This window comes from Cherax quadricarinatus, chromosome 38, assembly GCF_038502225.1.
Source record: "Cherax quadricarinatus isolate ZL_2023a chromosome 38, ASM3850222v1, whole genome shotgun sequence".
In the NCBI taxonomy this organism is placed as follows: domain Eukaryota; kingdom Metazoa; phylum Arthropoda; class Malacostraca; order Decapoda; family Parastacidae; genus Cherax; species Cherax quadricarinatus.
Genome location: NC_091329.1, coordinates 15,043,857 through 15,064,713, shown reverse-complemented (window position 1 = coordinate 15,064,713; position 20,857 = coordinate 15,043,857). Strand labels below are relative to the sequence as shown.

The window sequence follows — 20,857 nt, the reverse complement described above, 5'->3', positions numbered from 1 at the left end:
TTGATTAAAAACTACTACTGTCTTGATTACTACTATCTTGATTAAAAACTACTACTATATTGATTAAAAACTACTACTGTCTTGATTAAAAACTACTTCTATCTTGATTAAAGACTTCTAGGATCTAAATAGTTGGGAGACTTCAGTAGGGCGATGAGGATATCGTTAAGTATTCCAGTAGTGGTTCTCAAAGTACGAGAGTTTGAGGGGTTTCGTCCCAGCAGAGCTGGAGTTAATATTGGGAATTAACATCTCTCGGGATGGCCTATTTCTTGTGGGAGGTGGGAGTGAATTAGGTTATGTAAGAGTTGTCAGGAAACAGGACAGGTGTTTCCTGACGCGGGTCTTAGTCATATGATGACCCGCAGCTGTAGTCTTTATTCATCTGACCGAGGCCTTCCACAGGCTTACCGGTCCATGATAATGGAAGCGAGTGGTTTAAGGGATGGATGTATGGAGCGAAAGAGAGGAAGGGGCCAGGTAGGACGCATTGAGAGGAAGGGGCCAGGTAGGACGCATTGAGAGGAAGAGGATAGCATTACCAGTTTCTAATGTATAGTCTTAGGATTATAGTGAGAGTAGTTATAGATATGTTGATGTAGCGTTGAGGTGATGTTAAACGCGGCGTTTACACTCCACGACGCCCAGGCTCACTACTGCCTAGCACACCACCACAATCAATACCTGCTTCTCTGCTAAGTTCCTTACTAAATTTGCTATTTATGTCTTCAGGGTAAGTTATTAACCTCTATCCAGAGCATACAGGAGTTGATGTTTGTTGTACGGTGTTATAACAGGGGAACTCTCCAGCTCCTGGCCTCTCCAACTCCTGGCCTCTCCAACTCCTGGCCTCTCTAGCTCCTGGCCTCTCCAGCTCCTGGCCTCTCCAGCTCCTGGCCTCTCTACCTCCTGGCCTCTCTAGCTCCTGGCATCTCCGGCTCCTGGCCTCTCCGGCTCCTGGCTTCTCCAGCTCCTGGCCTCTCCAGCTCCTGGCCTCTCTAGCTCCTGGCTTCTCCAGCTCCTGGCCTCTCCGGCTCCTGGCCTCTCCAGCTCCTGGCTTCTCCAGCTCCTGGCCTCTCCAGCTCCTGGCCTCTCCAGCTCCTGGCCTCTCCAGCTCCTGGCTTCTCCAGCTCCTGGCCTCTCCGGCTCCTGGCTTCTCCAGCTCCTGGCCTCTCCGGCTCCTTGATACCGACGATGTGTGGGACAGGACACTTCAATGAGGTTCAGGACATTTATTAAAGAAAAGGTTTCCAGAGTGTGTTGTTGGAGTGTGTGCTCTTCCAGTGTGTGTTGTTGGAGTGTGTGCTCTTCCAGAGTGTGTTGTTGGAGTGTGTGCTCTTCCAGTGTGTGTTGTTGGAGTGTGTGCTCTTCCAAACTGTGTTGTTGCAGCATCTCTCCTTTCAGACTGTGTTCCGTGTCCGGTCTTCTCTCCCTGACCTATACTTAGTACTTACACATATCAGGAAGTCTAGCGTCCATTTGTCTAAGTCAGCAGACAGTCCACGCCCTCATTCACCTCTTTCTCACTTCCGGTTTCTAACTTTCTCATTAGTTTCACATGAACAACAGTAATACCTGTGTCATTTCCAATTTATTTTTCCCTGTTCTATACCCACAAAAGTCTAATAATACCCAGGTACCTATTTACTGCTAGGTGCACAGGGCTCAGCAGGTATAAGGAGACTTTCCTAGGTGTTTGGGTTGCCCCGCACGGGAATCGAACCCGGGTTGTTTTGGTTGTGGGTCGACTATTTTGACCACTGAGTCACAAATGTGTGTGTGTGTGTGTGTGTGTGTGTGTGTGTGTGTGTGTGTGTGTGTGTTTTACGCAGAATGCAGATGCGTTTTATTCCTGTCAGTCAGGCAGTGGCCAGGACAGAAGCCGATGAGAGGTGTTTAGTTCAGTACGTGTAGGAAGGCGGCTGGGTGAAGTCGTCATGGGTTGGTATTAGTTCGAGTAGGTAATTTGGTAAGTTTTTTAGTGTATACCATAGGTGTTTGTGTTTAAGTACTCTCATGTGTATTTGTAACGCCCTAGTATGCAGATGCCTGTTTATGCGAGAGTACTGTATGGTGTTTTGCCTGCTGGTAATTAGTCCACCAGAGAGAAGTGAAGACGGGTGTGTATGTCATGGTGCCTCCCTGATGATTTATTTTGTTTAGCTCATTAGTAGCAGTGTACTCACTTAATTGTGGTTGCAGGGGTCGAGATTCAGCTCCTGGCCCCGGTGCTAGTAAACTAATGTGCTAGTGAACTAATGTGAACTGGAGTCTGGTGGTTTTTTGTAGTAGTTATAAGTTATATATAAGTTACTATTAATATACATATATTTTTATATAGGTGAGTTTTTGTCCTTACTTCCTAATAATAATTAATATTGTTTAATATATGAGTACATGTTGGCCCAAGGTTTGCTGTGTATTTCAGTGTAATTTTATAACCCCGAGACAGCAGTGTTGAGCAGCCTTTCGGAGCCAGCAACATTTTATTTAAGTTACGACATCAAAGTCGTAGCAGTTTGTGTGCACTCACCTAATTGTGATTGCAGGAGTCGAGTCATAGCTTCTGGCCCCGCCTCTTCACTGGTCGCTACTAGGTCCACTCTCACTGCTCCACGAGCTTTATCATACCTCTTCTTAAGGCATGTGTGTGCTTGGTGGTGTTAACCACCTGCTCCTGGGTCACTTTTAACCTCCCGTTCGTCACCCTTAACTTCTCCCCCACCGTCTTCACCACTTCTTTCTCCTCACCCCACCACCCCCACTTTCTTCCCTAATTTCTCTCCTTTGCCTTCACTCCACCCCTCACTCTTCGCTTCTCCCCCACTACCTACACCGCTACCTTCTCCCCACCAGCTTCACCCCTACTTTCTTCTTCACCCCTAACTTCTCCCTACCACCTCCACCTTCACCTTGACACTTCAGGTCAGGGTCATTATGAAAACCATTGTAATTTTCAAGGAAAGCTATTTATACTGGAGTTTTTTTTATTTTTAGGTTTGAGGTAAGTAATTGATCAAAGAAGCAGTTCCATCACGCCATTTTCACATTTTCAAAGTTTTTTTTTTTTTTTTTGCCCTCAAAAACCCGCTGGGCGGGGTTCAGTGTCGTTCTTGTGTTCCGTTACTCTGGGTTCCTGGTGACACACACCACAACTCGACACAATGATAGACGTACACTACCAGTCATGTAAGTGATGTAGAAGGTAATTGCTTCCCAGAATTGGCACTCATAACCAGCGAGGATCACTGTCTCCTCCAGGATAATTGCTCCCCAAGTTTCTTGCCGTCACCAAGTTTAAGTTCAATACAGTTACGGTTAGTATCGAGATTTGTGCTAAGTAGCTGAAGCCAAGGTTTGATTAATTCTGTCTTGAGAGTTGTCATGTGGTGGTGATGGTCGTGGCGGCGGCGGCGGCGGCGGCGGCGGCGGCGGCGGCGGCGGCGGCGGCGGCGGCGGCGGCGGCGGCGGCGGCGGCGGCGGCGGCGGCGGCGGCGGCGGCGGCGGCGGCGGCGGCGGCGGCGGCGGCGGCGGCGGCGGCGGCGGCGGCGGCGGCGGCGGCGGCGGCTGCGGCGGCTGCGGCGGCTGCGGCGGCTGCGGCTGCTGCTGCTTCTGCTGCTGCGGCTGCGGCTGCGGCTGCTGCTGCTGCTGCTGCTGCTGCTGCTGCTGCTGCTGCTTCTGCTTCTGCTTCTGCTTCTGTAGTGGTAGGGATCGTTGTAAGAGTTGTGGTGGCGGGGGTAGTGGTGGTATCGTGTGTTCATCAGTCATTGAGGCATCCTTGTATCAACACGGGTAAAAGTCGATGGGGTATTTGCGTCTTTTATGGAGCATGTTGGAATTTTATGGTTCCCTCCCCATGCATCATCATCATCATTCTCTCTCTCTCTCTCTCTCTCTCTCTCTCTCTCTCTCTCTCTCTCTCTCTCTCTCTCTCTCTCTCTCTTTCTCTTTCTCTTTCTTTTTCTCTCTCTTTCTCTCTCCTTCCCTCCTTCCCTCCCTCCCTTCCTCTCCCCCACACACTGAAGATGGACAAAAGTTTAATTTTCTGTATATTAATGTGAGAGTTTAATCACCGTTGATTGGCTAAAAACTGAGAATTGTAACAAGCAGATTAATGTTATATCAGTCCAGAGATGATGTATGAACACTGTAAGTGAGGTAGTCAGTCCTTGCATAGCTGTACACACGAGACACACAGGTGATGAGGTAGTAGTCCCTGAACAACTGTACACACGAGAGACACAGGTGTTACACATGTGATGAGGTAGTCACTCCCTACACAGATGTATACACAAGAGACCCAGGAGCTGCACTCTCCCTCCCTCCTGATATCTCTCATCTTCCCGGTATTGTATACATTATTGTAATGATATCTGTTAATACAAGTAATGTACCATTTACGTGTAAGTTTAGAGGCCGCAACGGGGAAAATACTTCAGAATACCAAGAGGAATGTAATGTAATGATTTAGAAAACCGACAAGCTGAGGAATGAGACACTTGTCTCATTCATGTGTGCTCAGCCTGGAGTCGAACTCCAGCCTGAGGGACTGATTACCTCATTATCTTCCTCATTTTTCACCGTTTTTCTCTGTTTTAGACTGAAGTCTCTGGTTGGCGAAACTTTTCCTTTAAATGTTGCACAAGTGTATCATTCTTAAACCAGAGGGATGTATTTGATGCTGAACACAAGTGTCCTCATGTTAAACCACTGACACTTGTTCTCATGTTAATCACTGACACGTGTTCTCATGTTAATCACTGACACGTGTTCTCATGTTAAATCAGACATGTGTTCTCATGTTAAATCACGGACACGCAGCCTTCATAAAATAAATTATTTTCTTTTTTTTTAAATAGGCTGGTGTGTCCAAATGCCGCTGTGACATTTACCAGTTTTTTTTGTATACCAAACGTGTATTATACACCAAGTGTAGCCAAGGTAAAAACCAGCATCAGTACTGTATTGCCATGGCTTCTCAGTGTTTCATTATAGATAACATTGATTTTGTTGGGCGTCAGGGATGGGAGTGTTGGGTGCCACAGGGAGTGTTTGGGGTGTCAGAGGGAAGGGGTTTTGGTGGTGCCAAAGAGGAATGCATAAGTTATCCAAAACTCACAGGTTGTGTGTGTGTACACTCACCTAATTGTGGTTGCAGGGGTTAAGTCACAGCTCCTGGCCCCGCCTCATCACTGGTTGCTACTAGATTGGTCTCTCCCTGCTTTGTGACCTTTATCATACCTGATCTTAAAGCTGTGTATGGATCCTGCCTCCACTATATCAGTTTCCAGACTATTCCACTTCCTAACCACTCTGACTGAAGAAATACTTCCTAAGATCCCTGTGACTAATCTGAGTCTTCAACTTCAAATTGTGACTCTTGCTGCTGTGTCCCATCACTGGAACATCCCGTCTCTGTCCACCTTATCGATTTCTCTCAGAATTTTATATGTTGTTATCATGTCCTCCCTGTCCTCCAGTGACGTCAGGTCGATTTCCCTTAACCTCTCCTTGTAGGACATGCCCCTTAGCTCTGGGACTAGTCTCGTTGCAAACCTTTGCACTGTTTCTAATTTCCTGAAGTGCTTGACTTGGTGTGGGTTCCAAATTGGTGCTGCATACTCCAGTATGGGCCTGACCTACACGGTATACAGAGTCCTGAACTATTCCTTACTGAGATGTCGGAATGCTATTCTTAGGTTTGCCAGGCATCCATATGCTGCAGCAGTTATTTGGTTGATGTGCGCCTCAGTAGATGTATTCGGTATTATACTCTAATTATACTATACTATAATAAGAGTGTGTATGTGTGTGAGCGGAGGGAGTATTTGTGTGTGTGTGTGTGTGTGTGTGTATTTATATATATATATATATATATATATATATATATATATATATATATATATATTATTTTTTTTTTTTATTATCACACCGGCCGATTCCCACCAAGGCAGGGTGGCCCGAAAAAGAAAAACTTTCACCATCATTCACTCCATCACTGTCTTGCCAGAAGGGTGCTTTACACTCCAGTTTTTAAACTGCAACATTAACACCCCTCCTTCAGAGTGCAGGCACTGTACTTCCCATCTCCAGGACTCAAGTCCGGCCTGCCGGTTTCCCTGAATCCCTTCATAAATGTTACTTTGCTCACACTCCAACAGCACGTCAAGTATTAAAAACCATTTGTCTCCATTCACTCCTATCAAACACGCTCACGCATGCCTGCTGGAAGTCCAAGCCCCTCGCACACAAAACCTCCTTTACCCCCTCCCTCCAACCCTTCCTAGGCCGACCCCTACCCCGCCTTCCTTCCACTACAGACTGATACACTCTTGAAGTCATTCTGTTTCGCTCCATTCTCTCTACATGTCCGAACCACCTCAACAACCCTTCCTCAGCCCTCTGGACAACAGTTTTGGTAATCCCGCACCTCCTCCTAACTTCCAAACTACGAATTCTCTGCATTATATTCACACCACACATTGCCCTCAGACATGACATCTCCACTGCCTCCAGCCTTCTCCTCGCTGCAACATTCATCACCCACGCTTCACACCCATATAAGAGCGTTGGTAAAACTATACTCTCATACATTCCCCTCTTTGCCTCCAAGGACAAAGTTCTTTGTCTCCACAGACTCCTAAGTGCACCACTCACTCTTTTTCCCTCATCAATTCTATGATTCACCTCATCTTTCATAGACCCATCCGCTGACACGTCCACTCCCAAATATCTGAATACGTTCACCTCCTCCATACTCTCTCCCTCCAATCTGATATTCAATCTTTCATCACCTAATCTTTTTGTTATCCTCATAACCTTACTCTTTCCTGTATTCACCTTTAATTTTCTTCTTTTGCACACCCTACCAAATTCATCCACCAATCTCTGCAACTTCTCTTCAGAATCTCCCAAGAGCACAGTGTCATCAGCAAAGAGCAGCTGTGACAACTCCCACTTTGTGTGTGATTCTTTATCTTTTAACTCCACGCCTCTTGCCAAGGCCCTCGCATTTACTTCTCTTACAACCCCATCTATAAATATATTAATCAACCACGGTGACATCACACATCCTTGTCTAAGGCCTACTTTTACTGGGAAAAAATTTCCCTCTTTCCTACATACTCTAACTTGAGCCTCACTATCCTCGTAAAAACTCTTCACTGCTTTCAGTAACCTACCTCCTACACCATACACTTGCAACATCTGCCACATTGCCCCCCTATCCACCCTGTCATGGGGGGGGCAATGTGGCAGATGTTGCAAGTGTATGGTGTAGGAGGTAGGTTATTTATATTTGTCGTGCCGAATAGGTAAAACTGCGATTTTGGCTTAAATAGCAGTGCTCGTGTTGCCGAATAAGGCAGAATGTGACAGAGCGAGAATTTGTGTATGCAATAATTTCGCAAAAATCATTCTGAGCCTAACGAAAAAAATATATTTCTTTGTGTATGTTATTAAATTATTGCAAACTTAACTAAGACATATTTAGTTGGATTAGACTAAATTAAATTTCGCTTGTTATAATAAGGTTAGGTAAGTTTACTAAGGTTCTTCTGGTGCAAAATTATTAATTTTTACATTAACATAAATGGAAAAAATATATCTTGTAACGTATAAGAGAAAATTTTAAACGAGTTCTTGCTAATTGACCAATTTTGCCTATACGACACGACATTATATATATATATATTATTGTAAATATATATATATATATATATATATATATATAGATATATATATACATTAACATTAATATATATCTTTATACGTATATTTTAGAAAGGACTTAATAAATGAGTTCTTGCTAATTGATACATATTCGGCACGACATATATATATATATATATATACACACACACAGACTATAATACACACGCCCTCAGTCTCACTCACTCACTTATTATAGGCTACTCAGAACAACATAAAAAGACAACTGTGAAGGACGAAATAATAAGACCAAGAATGATGGGACACTGACGGAGAATGACTCAGAAATATGCGAACAGCTTAGCAAAGGATTCCAAGAAGTCATTTACAAAAGAAATTGTCGAGTTATCAGAAGGTAACGTTGTCAGACCAGATCAACAGGTGCTGGAAAACATCAGCATAACAAAAGAAGTGAGAGACTACTACATGACTTGATGTAACCAAAACAAAGGGAGCAGACAAATGATCTCCGTGGGTGCTGAGAGAAAAAGCAGAGTCACGGTGGGGCCCAGTAGTAAAGGTAATCAGTCTCTCCATTCTTGACAGGTGCCAGACAATTGATAAATAACAAAAGTGATCCTCGTATATAAAAAAGGGGGACAGACGAAGGACTCACCACCAGACTTGTATCTTTAATATTTATATTATCAGAATTTCTGAAGAAGATAGCAAGAAAAAGAGAACACGCTTGTTATACAGAAGCTCCTGTTATACAAATTTGCTGGATTGCTACGACAAAGTCGAAGAGATACAAAAACGACTGGGCTGGGCGAGTTGTATCATCTTGTATTGCAGGAAAGCATTTGACACAACCACACCCGAGATTAGTCCAGAAATTAGAGGAACGGGTAAAGGAGAACCTTAATGAAACACGATAGAGAATAAGAGTAAGAAATAAGCCATCAGAATATACGAGAGGGTAGCATGTGGGTTTCCTCAAGGATCAATACTAGGACCACTACTCTTCTAATATACCAAAGGAAACTGAGTCCTCTGTGCCACTCTTTCCGAATAATGTAAATTAATGACAAGAATAATAACAGAGGAAATAGAAATAGACTGCAGGAAAACCTCTATCGACAAGAGATGTGGCTTCTAGGATTAAACCCGAAAAAATGTAAGGTCATGCGATTTGGAGAAGGTGAAGGCAGACCAGACAGAGTACAGACGGGACAGACGCTGCAGATATCAGAGTGGATAGGATCTATAAATAACTATAACACCAAACATATCGCCAAAAAATACACGTAAACCGTATAACGTCAGCAGAATATGAAGGTTAGCAAACCTCAGGAAAGGATTCAAGAACATAAATAGTCCTTCAGAACATTATATACGACATATCATAGACCAGTCGTTGAGTACGAGGCTCTGGCATGGCGCCTGCACTTGGTCAAGCACTTGGTCAGACGCTTGGTCAAGCACTTGGTTAGACGCTTGGTCAAGCACTTGAAGAAACTGGAAAAGGCCCAGAAGTTTGCACTATGAGAAGTTGCAAGAACTGATCCTGACGACCTTAGAGGGGAGAAGGAAAAAAAGTGACGTGATTACTATGTACAAAATCATAAGAGGAATTGATATAGACAGATTGAATTAAGAGGACCAGTGTCAAGGGGATACACGTGGAAGCTGAAGACACACATGAGCCATAAGGATGTAAGGAAGTGGTGGAGGCAAGCTCAGTACACCCCTTCGGGAGTAGATATGACGAGACCCAGGTAGACAGGAGGGGGGACCAGGAGCTGAGTCTCGAACGCAACTCAGTAGAAATGCACTCACGCACGCGCGCACACAGGCACGCACGCAACGATCCACCCACGTGTGCGTCACTGGTGATGTAACGGGTCACTGTGGTGACGTCAAAGATGGAGAGAGAGTGTGTGGGAGGTCTAGAAACCTGGAGGCTGTGTGTGGGTGTGGGAGGTCGAGCCACCTTCAGGCTGTGTGTGTGTGTGGGAGGTCTAGCCACCTTCAGGCTGTGTGTGTGTGTGTGGGAGGTCTAGCCACCTGCAGGCTGTGTGTGTGGGGGAGAGGTCTAGCCACCTGCAGGCTGTGTGTGTGGGGGGGAGGTCTAGCAACCTGCAGGCTGTGTGTGTGGGTGTGGGAGGTCGAGCCACCTTCAGGCTGTGTGTGGGGGAGGTCTAGCCACCTGCAGGCTGTGTGTGTGGGGGAGAGGTCTAGCCACCTGCAGGCTGTGTGTGTGTGTGGGAGGTCTAGCCACCTGGAGGCTGTGTGTGTGGGTGTGGGAGGTCGAGCCACATTCAGGCTGTGTGTGGGGGAGGTCTAGCCACCTGCAGGCTGTGTGTGTGTGGGGGAGAGGTCTAGCCACCTGCAGGCTGTGTGTGTGTGAGGGAGGTCTAGCAACCTGCAGGCTGTGTGTGTGGGTGTGGGAGGTCGAGCCACCTTCAGGCTGTGTGTGTGAGTGTGGGAGGTCGAGCCACCTTCAGGCTGTGTGTGTGGGTGTGGGAGGTCGAGCCACCTGCAGGCTGTGTGTGTGGGGGAGAGGTCTAGCCACCTGCAGGCTGTATGTGTGGGAGGTCTAGCCACCTGCAGGCTGTATGTGTGGGAGGTCTAGCCACCTGGAGGCTGTGTGTGTGGGTGTGGGAGGTCGAGCCACCTTCAGGCTGTGTGTGTGGGAGGTCTAGCCACCTGCAGGCTGTGTGTGTGTGGGGGGGGGAGGTCTAGCCACCTGCAGGCTGTGTGTGTGTGGGGGGGGTCTAGCCACCTGCAGAATGTGTATGTGTGGGGGAGGTCTAGCCACCTGCAGGATGTGTATGTGTGGGGGAGGTCGAGCCACCTGCAGGATGTGTATGTGGGGGAGGTCTAGCCACCTGCAGGATGTGTATGTGTGGGGGAGGTCTAGCCACCTGCAGGATGTGTATGTGTGGGGGAGGTCTAGCCACCTGCAGGATGTGTATGTGTGGGGGAGGTCTAGCCACCTGCAGGCTGGGTGTATGTAGGAGGTTTAGCCACAAGTGGCTAAACCTCCTACATACACACACATCCCTGTGATTCATCTGTGTCTTCAACTTCCAACTGTGTCCCCTTGTTGCTGTGTCCCATCTCTGGAACATCCTTTCTTTGTCCACCTTGTCAATTCCTTTCAGTATTTTTTATGTCGTTATCATGTCCCCCTATCTCTCCTGTCCTCCAGTGTCGTCAAGTCGATTTCTCTTAACCTCTCCTCATAGGACATACCCCTTAGCTCTGAGACTAGTCTTATTGCAAACCTTTGCACTTTCTCTAGTTTCTTTACGTGCTTGGCTAGGTGTAGGTTCCAAACTGGTGACGCATACTCCAGTATGGGCCTAACGTACACGGTGTACAGGGTCCTGAACGTGTACGTGTACGTGTACGTGTGTGTGTGTGTGTGTGTGTGTGTGTGTGTGTGTGTGTGTGTGTGTGTGTTACCATTTGGTCCTAGGCGCTTGTCGATTAGACACTAGGCCTGTTATGTGTGTGTGTGTGTGTGTGTGTGTGTTTGTGTGTGTGTGTTAGTTACCATTTGGTCCTAGGCACATGTCGATTAGACACTAGGCCTGTTGTATGTGCATGCGTGTGTGTGTGTGTGTGTTACCATTTGGTTCTAGGCGCATGTCGATTAGACACTAGGCCTGTTGTATGTGCATGCGTTAGTTACCATTTGGTCCTAGGCACATGTCGATTAGACACTAGGCCTGTTGTATGTGCATGCGCGCGTGTGTGTGTGTGTGTATTTGTGTGTGTGTGTATTTGTGTGTGTGTGTGTGCGTGCGTGTGCGTGTGCGTGCGCGTGCGCGTGCGTGCGTGTGCGTGTGTTTGTGTTTGTGTTTGTGTGTGTGTGTGTGTGTGTGTGAGAGAAGTCTAGCTACTTGCAGGCTGTGTGTGTGTGTACTCGCCTAGTTGTACTCATCTAGTTGTGGTTGCAGGGGTCGATTCAAAGCTCCTGGCCCCGCCTTTTCACTGGCCGCTACTGGGTCCCTCTTCCTGCTCCATGAGCTTTATCATACCTCTTCTTAAAGCTATTTATGGATCCTGCCTCCACTACATCGCTTTCCAAACTATTCCACTTCCTGACAACTCTGTGACTGAAGAAATACTTCCTAACATTTTTGTGATTCATCTGAGTCTTCAACTTCCAACTGTGACCCCTTGTTGCTGTGTGCCATCTCTGGAACATCCTGTCTGTGTCCACCTTGTCTGTTCCAAGCAGTATTTTGTATTTCGTTATCATTGTGTGTGTGTGTGTGTGTGTGTGTGTGTGTGTGTGTGTGTGAGGTTCAACCACCTGCAGGCTGCTTGTAGTCCAAACTCTCTTCCTCAGTGGATTACTGCTCTAAGTCTTCTCACATACGAGCGACCTCGGATCAGCAGCAGCAGGAACAGCGGCGTCATCATCATAAGTAGCAGTAGCTACAGTAAATGCAGTACCGACTATAATAACAGCAGTAGCTGCGCGAGCAGGTGGCAGTGTTTCATCCGCTCTGGAGGCGTGTCATCCACTCTGGATTCCGCCTGCACCAAGGTGGCAGACAGTATGCAGCATCCGTCAGCTTGACCTCCATTAGTGAAAGACATACTTTTTACACTTGCCGTCGCTTCGTTTTTCACTTGTCTTGTTAATCTCTTTGTAATTACATTCAGCTGTTGTTTATAGTGATCTTTTTTGTATTACATTTTTTGAGCGCCTCTGTTTTTAATGTCATTCTTCACGTGTTATATAAATCGCTGTTATTAATGTCGTTCTGACTTATTACTCAGATGTGATGTAATTTCATATCTTTGTATCTTTTATCGCTATTAATATTATAGGTTTATTGCATGTGAAAGTGATGCAGAGAAATAGTATATAATACACACCGTGGTACAAGAGACAGAAATGTTGTATGCTGCGAGCCTTTACTTGATATTTCGAGCACACAGTGAGCTTTATTAGGTCAAGTTACTGTTATGTGGTATGATAAGGTCGTCAGTAAAGTATCGCATTATACTGCGTGTCTCTCTTACCATTTGTTGGTGGTAGACAGATTGAAGCAAAATAAGTCTCCGGGTCATAATGAAAATTTTTTTCAAGGTTTCTTAAGAAGTGCAAAATGGAACTTTGTGAACCATTAACCAACATTTTTATTATATCTCTTCAAACAATTGTAGTATTTGTGTAATGACTACATGATTCAATAAGTGTATGTTGGATATGCAGAGGTGATAGCGGTTAATGTGACCTATAAGATTGAAGAATGAGTTCGATACTGTGCTTAGTATTGTGGTTGTCATATTGTTTATACTTTCATTTGGTAGGATGTATTTTGTTCATGGTGTCGGTTGAATTAACAGAAATGTGGTTACGTCTGCATGAGAGAGACTGAACAGGTAGAGCTTTGTAATAACACGATTGGATGCAAACCACGGAACGGGTTTGGCGAGTCCTAGGACTCGCCATGGATTCAGTCCCCACCCGTTCTGTTGTTTGCTTAGGTAGAACTTAACTCACCTTTCTGGTACTGAGCGACCCTAGCGTAGGCGTTCTTCTTCGACTTGGATCCCTTACAGCCCATCTTGCTCGGCCCACTGATCACATGACGTCACTCAACTCGACCCCAGGAGGCAGACTTGAGGTTTATGTTTCGAAGTCTTAGGCTGTGAGTGTTCCTTCTCTGGCCTGGGTGAGGAGATGCTAGCTAGGCCAGTAAGCCTACTGCAGTGCTTCCCTCTTCTTGTGTTCTCCTGGTTAGGGGAGGTTGAGGAGGAATGAAAAAGGGGTTATAGTGATGAGGATGAAGTTAAGGGTGGGGGAAATCAGAGTAAAAGTTGAGTAAATTATGTGTGAAATAGGGAATGTATGTTCTACCAGGAAAGTTAGAGTGAAGGACAAGGAAAGTCAGATGTTTTGGAATAGATGAGTTTCTGCTATTATTATAACTATTTCAAGAAAGTTCAAGAGCTTTGCGATGAAGAGATAACCAGCTGTTGGGTTAAGGTTTTTGTCAGTTTGTGTGTGACTGGTAGATAGGATTACAAGCAAAACTAGATCTCGTGTATTTATCACTGGCTTGATGCAACAGCTGGCTTGTGTTATCAGTTTACAGAAATGAAAAGTCCAGAGTAATTATAACTAAGCTATAGATAAATTAAACTATTATTAATGAAGTGGGAGGAACGGTGAAGAGAAGGCTAGGAATGTATTAAATATGAGGAAGGGAATGGTACGGAGGATGAGGAGAGGGAACGGGGAGGTAAGAAAATACCAGGAGAACGCAGGAGAGAGGAGCTGCAGCGAGATGACGTGTAAGAATATAAGGAATATCAGTAGGGCACTGAAGGGAGGAGGCTGTAACTGTGAAGATTGGACCAGGGGAAGATGTTCAAGCAGTGCTGAATTATTCCAATGTTCTCACTGCTGATACTTTAGTTCCATGTGTTACAAGTTTATCTTTCCACTAGGAGTGTCGAATGCGAGTCCGTAGTGCTGTCAACAGCTGTGGGAGGGAAATAACGTTTTACAATCACAAACGTTTCCTTGTAAATGATTCAATATATATTTGCCTAAAGCGAAGTATTGGACACGATCGAGCGTTCGGGCGCGAGTATCGTAATATATGATGTGGAAGGAGAATGAATTGCCCTTTGGAAATAATGCAAGATTTACGTCAGCAAGGTTCCGAGTGGCGGCACTCTAGGAGGCACTATACCAGGTGAGGCCACGGCACTCCCTCACCCTCATATTACCACTTGACCACACCTGCTGTATTGTCAATATTATGCCAGGTTCATATTGATATCCGTCTCTTAGCTGTATCCACAAAATTAAATAAACATACGTCACTCGTGGCTGACAAAGAGTTGAACGTCACATGAAGCCTTGTATATGTTGTGCTCTTTAGCCAGAGCTTGCGGTCTTGGCTTACAAATCAATGATCGTTTTGCCAAACAGTGTAAATTTGTTGTTACGACAATTCTACGAAAATCAGTTCAAACATCGCTGCTGCGGTAGATTTTGTGCAAAATTAAAAATGCAAATTTACAAAAACGAGTATTGTTAATGCATAGCAGAAATTTTTCGTAAACATCTAAAACACGCAACAGTTACAGTTACACATAAATCTCCCCCTGCCTGACCCTAGTTGGATTCTACGCACCACCTTGTTTACACTGTTACGTTCACAGAAATGTAAAATCTGTGTTTACCTCGGGCATAATTTAAGCTCCGTGTTCAACACAGTCACCAGTCACTGCACACACACGGTGGTTCGCTGGTGATGGCTTCACCGTTCCTGTGGGGGCACTGATCACTTTTTCACTGACACTGCTCGCTTGAAAGCCTCGATGCGTCATGTGTTGCTGTCTCATAGTGGGTGCACTCATGTGTGAAACACAACACTTACCAATGACCAGTGTATTGACCTATTTCATCGTGCCACTTGTGTCTAGGGATCAGGTGTAAACTGTCTCCCTCCCCCCCTTCCCTCACTCAGAACACCATAACCTTTTTGGTTCATGATACCTTTAATACACTATGTATTAAATACTCTCACATCTCTCACGAAGAACACAATATAGAGAGAATAATACTCAAGCGTTCGTGTATTTCAAGTTTTATCCTCTCACGATATGTCAGGTCACAAGACAAACTAATTGGCTTAATGTGAGACGCCCTCGGCACCTAGTGTTAATATAAGGTAGTAACTAGAAATATATTAGCGGATTGGAAATGGTTTGAAAAATACCCTTGCTTCCGCTGCCTAAACGGAGTATACTTGTGTCTGCTATCTGTCAGTTTTGTTCTTTCCTACGTTCTTCGGTTAAGTCAGCATACACATTTTTTAGTGATCTTTATCTCAGCACGTCATTGCTTCGTGTATCTCCCTTCAAAATTTCCCTGCAACTTCATATAAACTCCATATTTTTTGTGACTAGTCGCGAAGGTGAGATTCGTACCAAACATGAAGAATAACAAGCAGGAGGAACAGAGCCCATGGTTTAACCAAGAATGTAGAGAGGATAAGGGTAGAAGCAAGAGGTCTTTAAGAAAATATAAAACAAATCAAAATGCAGAAAACCGAGAGGAAAACAGGAGAGCCAGGAAGGAACATGCCAGAATAAGGAAGGCTGAAAATGATAAAACATCCAAGACCAAAACAGAACCAAAGTTATTTCTTAGCCACCTAAAAATGTGAAGGAGCAAGTTATAAAGCTGGGGAATGAGGGAAAGAGACTAACAGAGAATGATAGAGAAGATTCAAAGAAGTGTTGGCAGTGGAAAACGAAGAACTGTGGGGAGGCACCTGACCAACAGATGCTGGAAAGTATCAGCACGAAAGAAATGATGAGACTCTTACAAGAGCCGGGTGTAACAAAAGCAGTGGGACCAGATATACCTCCATGGGTACTGAGAGACAGGCAAAACAACTATGTGACCCAACAGCAAAGTTATTTATTCAACCTGTCTCTCCAGTCAAGACATCTGCCAGAAAATTGGAAAATGGCAAATGTCGTTCCTATGTATAAAAAAGGAAACAGACAAGAGGTCCTGAAGGGCAGGCCAGTTTTCCTAACATGCATACTGTCAGTATTTCTAACATGTATACTGTCAGTATTTCTAACATGCATACTGTCAAACGTTCTACAGAAGATAGTACAAAAAAGAATATTGGGACATTTGAAGAGTTTTTTTTTTGTTTTGTTTTTAGGGAAAACAGCATGGGTTTAGGAAGGGAAAAGTTTGTCTTATGAATTTACAGGAATTCTACGGCAGAGTCACAGTAGTAAAACAATCCACCCAATAAAGTTGTGCGGATTGTATTTTCTTAAACTGTAGAAAAGCATTTGATGTAGTATCACACCAGAGATTAGTAGAACAACCTAGGTTAATGGGTAGAGTTCTTCCCCCCCCCACACACATACACACACACACACACACACACACACACACACACACACACACACACATACACACACACACACACACACATACACACACACACACACGTACACATACACATACACATACACACACACACATACACATACATACACACACATACACACACATACACACACATACACACACACATACACACACACACACATACACACACACATACACACACATACATACATACACACACATACACACACATACACACACACACATACACACATACACATACACACATACACACACACATACACACACACACACACACACACACACACACACACACACACACACACACACACACACACACACACACACACACACTCTCTCTCTCTCTCACTACCTACCAGTGCTTTACCTTCACCCCAAATCTCCACCCAGCCTCATACCCATCCCTTCCTTGACACATGGACAAGAACCAGGAGAACAGGACCCTGAAAAACCCGTACAGAAAAACAGATAAGATACTGACAGTGTGGTATACTAATGTAGATGGTATAACAAATAAGAGCACTGAATGGAAGGAGAATAGTGGAGGCATCCACTATTCTGTAATAATAACAGATTAAGCTCGCGGAGGTGATAACAGATGCTGTCTTCCCCGAAGGATGTTTAATAATGAAAAAGGACAGGGAAAGTAGAGGAGTTGCATTGCTGATCAAAAACCAGTGGTATGTTGAGATGAATGGAATGGACAGAGAGTGGGTGAATCATGAAATAATAGGGACACTCATAACTGGAGGACCCAAGGTGCTGATAGCAGTAATGCACAACTCACTACTAAACAGCAAGAGACTAAGACAAGAATATTATGAAAATAACGGGGTAATATTAATTCCATCTAGGAGTGTGCAGCGCCAATGTAGAATCCTCATCTGTTAAAGTACATTAAACTGGAAAAAGTGCAACGGTTTGTAATGAGAGTAGTCCCAGAATTAAGGAATATATATATATATATATATATATATATGGAGAGGCTAGAGGAGCTAAACCTGACGACACTAGAGGACAGGAGCAGAGGTGACATGATTGCAACATACAAAATACTAAAAGGAATTAACAGGGTGAATAGGGCAAGTCTGAGAGGCGGGTCTTAGGTGCAGAGGGCAGAGCTACAGTTAAAAATCACAGCTGAGTCACAGATGTTAGGAAATAATTTTTTAGCCTTAGAGTGGTCGGGAAGTGTAACAACCTAGACGGTGAAGTGGTAGAGGCAGAATTCATAAACAGTTTTAAGAATAGGTATAATAGGGCTCTCGCACCTAGGAGTAAACAAATGAGCGGCCAGATGAAGGGCGGGGCCAGGAGCTGAGACTCGAAGCCTGTAAATTCAATTACACGAGTGCAATTAGGTGAATACTTACACAGGCGGCCCCCCAGATGGGGAAGGAGGGGTAGGAGGGGTGAGTGAGGTAGGACGGATGAGTAGGGTAGGAGGGATGAGTGGGGTAGGAGGGATGAGTGGGGTAGGAGGGATGAGTGGGGTAGGAGGGATGAGTGGGGTAGGAGGGATGAGTGGGGTAGGAGGGATGAGTGGGGTAGGAGGGATGAGTGGGGTAGGAGGGATGAGTGGGGTAGGAGGGATGAGTGGGGTAGGAGGGATGAGTGGGGTAGGAGGGATGAGTGGGGATTGAGTGTCGAGTGGGGATGGGGAGGTAAGTTACACCCTAGAGTTCTTTAGTGAAGGATATTTACTCAAGGCGTTTATTTAACTACCTCTGAGAGATCTAGAAGTGAAGGTAATTATATCGTAATGTAGGACTGGAGGGAGGGAGGAGTGGAGAGGGGGAGGGTGGAAAGGGGGTGGAGGGAGTGAGGAAGGGGTGGAGGGAAGGAGCTAAAAAGGAAGGAAGGAAGGGAGGGAGGGAAGGCAGAGGGGGAGGGGAAATAACGTCCGAGGTGAGTCAGTGGAAGCTGGGGTCGGCCCAGCAGCAGCAACAGCAGGAGGTTGGGGTCAGCCCAGCAACAGCAGGAAGTTGGGGTCAGCCCAGCAGCAGCAATAGCAGGAGGCTGGGGTCAGCCCGGCAGCAGCAACAGCAGGAGGTTGGGGTCAGCCCAGCAACAGCAGGAAGTTGGGGTCAGCCCAGCAGCAGCAATAGCAGGAGGCTGGGGTCAGCCCGGCAGCAACAACAGCAGGAGGCTGAGGTCAGCCTGGCAGTAGCAACAGCAGGAGGCTGAGGTCAGCCTGGCAGCAGCAACAGCAGGAGGCTGAGGTCAGCCCGGCAGCAGCAACAGCAGGAGGCTGAGGTCAGCCCGGCAGCAGCAACAGCAGGAGGCTGAGGTCAACCCGGCAGCAGCAACAGCAGGAGGCTGAGGTCAGCCCGGCAGCAGCAACAGCAGGAGGCTGAGGTCAGCCCGGCAGCAGCAACAGCAGGAGGCTGAGGTCAGCCCGGCAGCAGCAACAGCAGGAGGCTGAGGTCAGCCCGGCAGCAGCAACAGCAGGAGGCTGAGGTCAGCCCGGCAGCAGCAACAGCAGGAGGCCGAGGTCAGCCTGGCAGCAGCAACAGCAGGAGGCCGAGGTCAGCCTGGCAGCAGCAACAGCAGGAGGCCGAGGTCAGCCTGGCAGCAGCAACAGCAGGAGGCTGAGGTCAGCCTGGCAGCAGCAACAGCAGGAGGCTGAGGTCAGCCCGGCAGCAGCAACAGCAGGAGGCTGAGGTCAGCCCGGCAGCAGCAACAGCAGGAGGCTGAGGTCAGCCCGGCAGCAGCAACAGCAGGAGGCTGAGGTCAGCCCGGCAGCAGCAACAGCAGGAGGCTGAGGTAAGCCCGGCAGCAGCAACAGCAGGAGACTGAGGTCAGCCCGGCAGCAGCAACAGCAGGAGGCTGAGGTCAGCCCGGCAGCAGCAACAGCAGGAGGCTGAGGTCAGCCCGGCAGCAGCAACAGCAGGAGACTGAGGTCAGCCCGGCAGCAGCAACAGCAGGAGGCTGAGGTCAGCCCGGCAGCAGCAACAGCAGGAGGCTGAGGTCAGCCCGGCAGCAGCAACAGCAGGAGGCTGAGGTCAGCCCGGCAGCAGCAACAGCAGGAGGCCGAGGTCAGCCCAACAGCAGAAGTAAAAGATAAAAGCAGAGGGGGAAACACATTGACGTCAGTGGGGGAGAAAGGATGACGTCAGAGGGGGAGAAAGAATGATGTCATAAAAGGGGTGCGGGTCATTAAGGGGGAAAGATTAAGGAAAGAGAGTGAGGGGGAAAAAAGGGATTGTAGGGGGGAAGACCGACCTGTTGTTTAGGCAACGGGCAAACAGATGCACATCTCCCTAACCAACTCCCGTTGATCTAATATTGCCGGCGCAATCTGTATGTCATTGTGGGGTTCTGAGTGTGGGGTTCTGAGTGTGTGTGGGGTTGTGTGTGTGTGTGGGGTTGTGTGTGTGTGTGGGGTTGTGTGTGTGTGTGGGGTTGTGTGTGTGTGTGGGGTTGTGTGTGTGTGTGTGGGGTTGTGTGTGTGGGGGGTTGTGTGTGTGTGTGGGGTTGTGTGTGTGTGTGGGGTTGTGTGTGTGGGGAGTTCTGAGTGTGGGGGGGTTCTGAGTGTGGGGGGTTCTGAGTGTGGGGGGTTCTGAGTGTGGGGGGTTCTGAGTGTGGGGGGGTTCTGAGTGTGGGGGGGTTCTGAGTGTGTGGGGTTCTGAGTGTGTGGGGTTCTGAGAGTGTGGGGTTCTGAGAGTGTGGGGTTCTGAGTGGGAAGTTCTGTTCTCTGATATATATATTGTGTGTGTATATGATGGTTATCAACGGGAGAAATGTCGTTATCAGAGATGAAATGTCGCTATCAAGGGGAACGTCTCGTTATCATAGAGGAACGAGCAGATATTTTTATGGTGGCGTTAATGTCGTTGTCACGCACCGTTTTCAGAGAGGAAATCAATATCTTTTGGCATATATCGTTGAGAGAGGAAATGTCGTTATCAAAGAGGGAAGGTATGGTCAACAGGAAGTACTGCCTCTGGTTCTCTCGTTATCAGAGTGGAGGTATTGTTTTAAAAAACACTGGTTCTATCGTTAACAGGAAATACCGCCACTGGTTCTATCGTTAACAGGAAATGCCGCCACTGATTCTATCGTTAACATGAAATACTACACTGGTTCTATTGTTAACAGAAAATACTACACTGGTTCTATCGTTAACAGGAAATACTGCCACTGGTTCTATCGTTAACAGAAAATACTGCCTCTGGTTCTATCGTTAGCAGGAAATACTACCACTGGTTCTATCGTTAACAGAAAATACTGCCACTGGTT

The 20,857-nt window shown here is 46.4% G+C and overlaps 2 protein-coding genes across 7 annotated transcripts in view; one reads left to right on the top strand and one right to left on the bottom strand.

Annotated features, from left to right (window-relative positions):
* Positions 1 to 20,857, top strand: part of LOC128692866 (retinol dehydrogenase 13) — a 483,761-nt gene that overhangs the window by 154,597 nt on the left and 308,307 nt on the right. The gene's annotated exons all lie outside the window — the stretch shown is intronic.
* Positions 1 to 20,857, bottom strand: part of LOC128693020 (dual specificity protein phosphatase 2) — a 152,363-nt gene that overhangs the window by 129,862 nt on the left and 1,644 nt on the right. For all 3 annotated transcript variants that reach the window (XM_053782484.2, XM_070092125.1, XM_053782483.2), the window contains exon 2: positions 13,181 to 14,165. In XM_053782484.2, coding sequence (XP_053638459.1) covers positions 13,181 to 13,244 — 64 coding nt within the window. In that variant the 5' untranslated portion in view covers positions 13,245 to 14,165. The remainder of the gene's footprint in view (positions 1 to 13,180; positions 14,166 to 20,857) is intronic.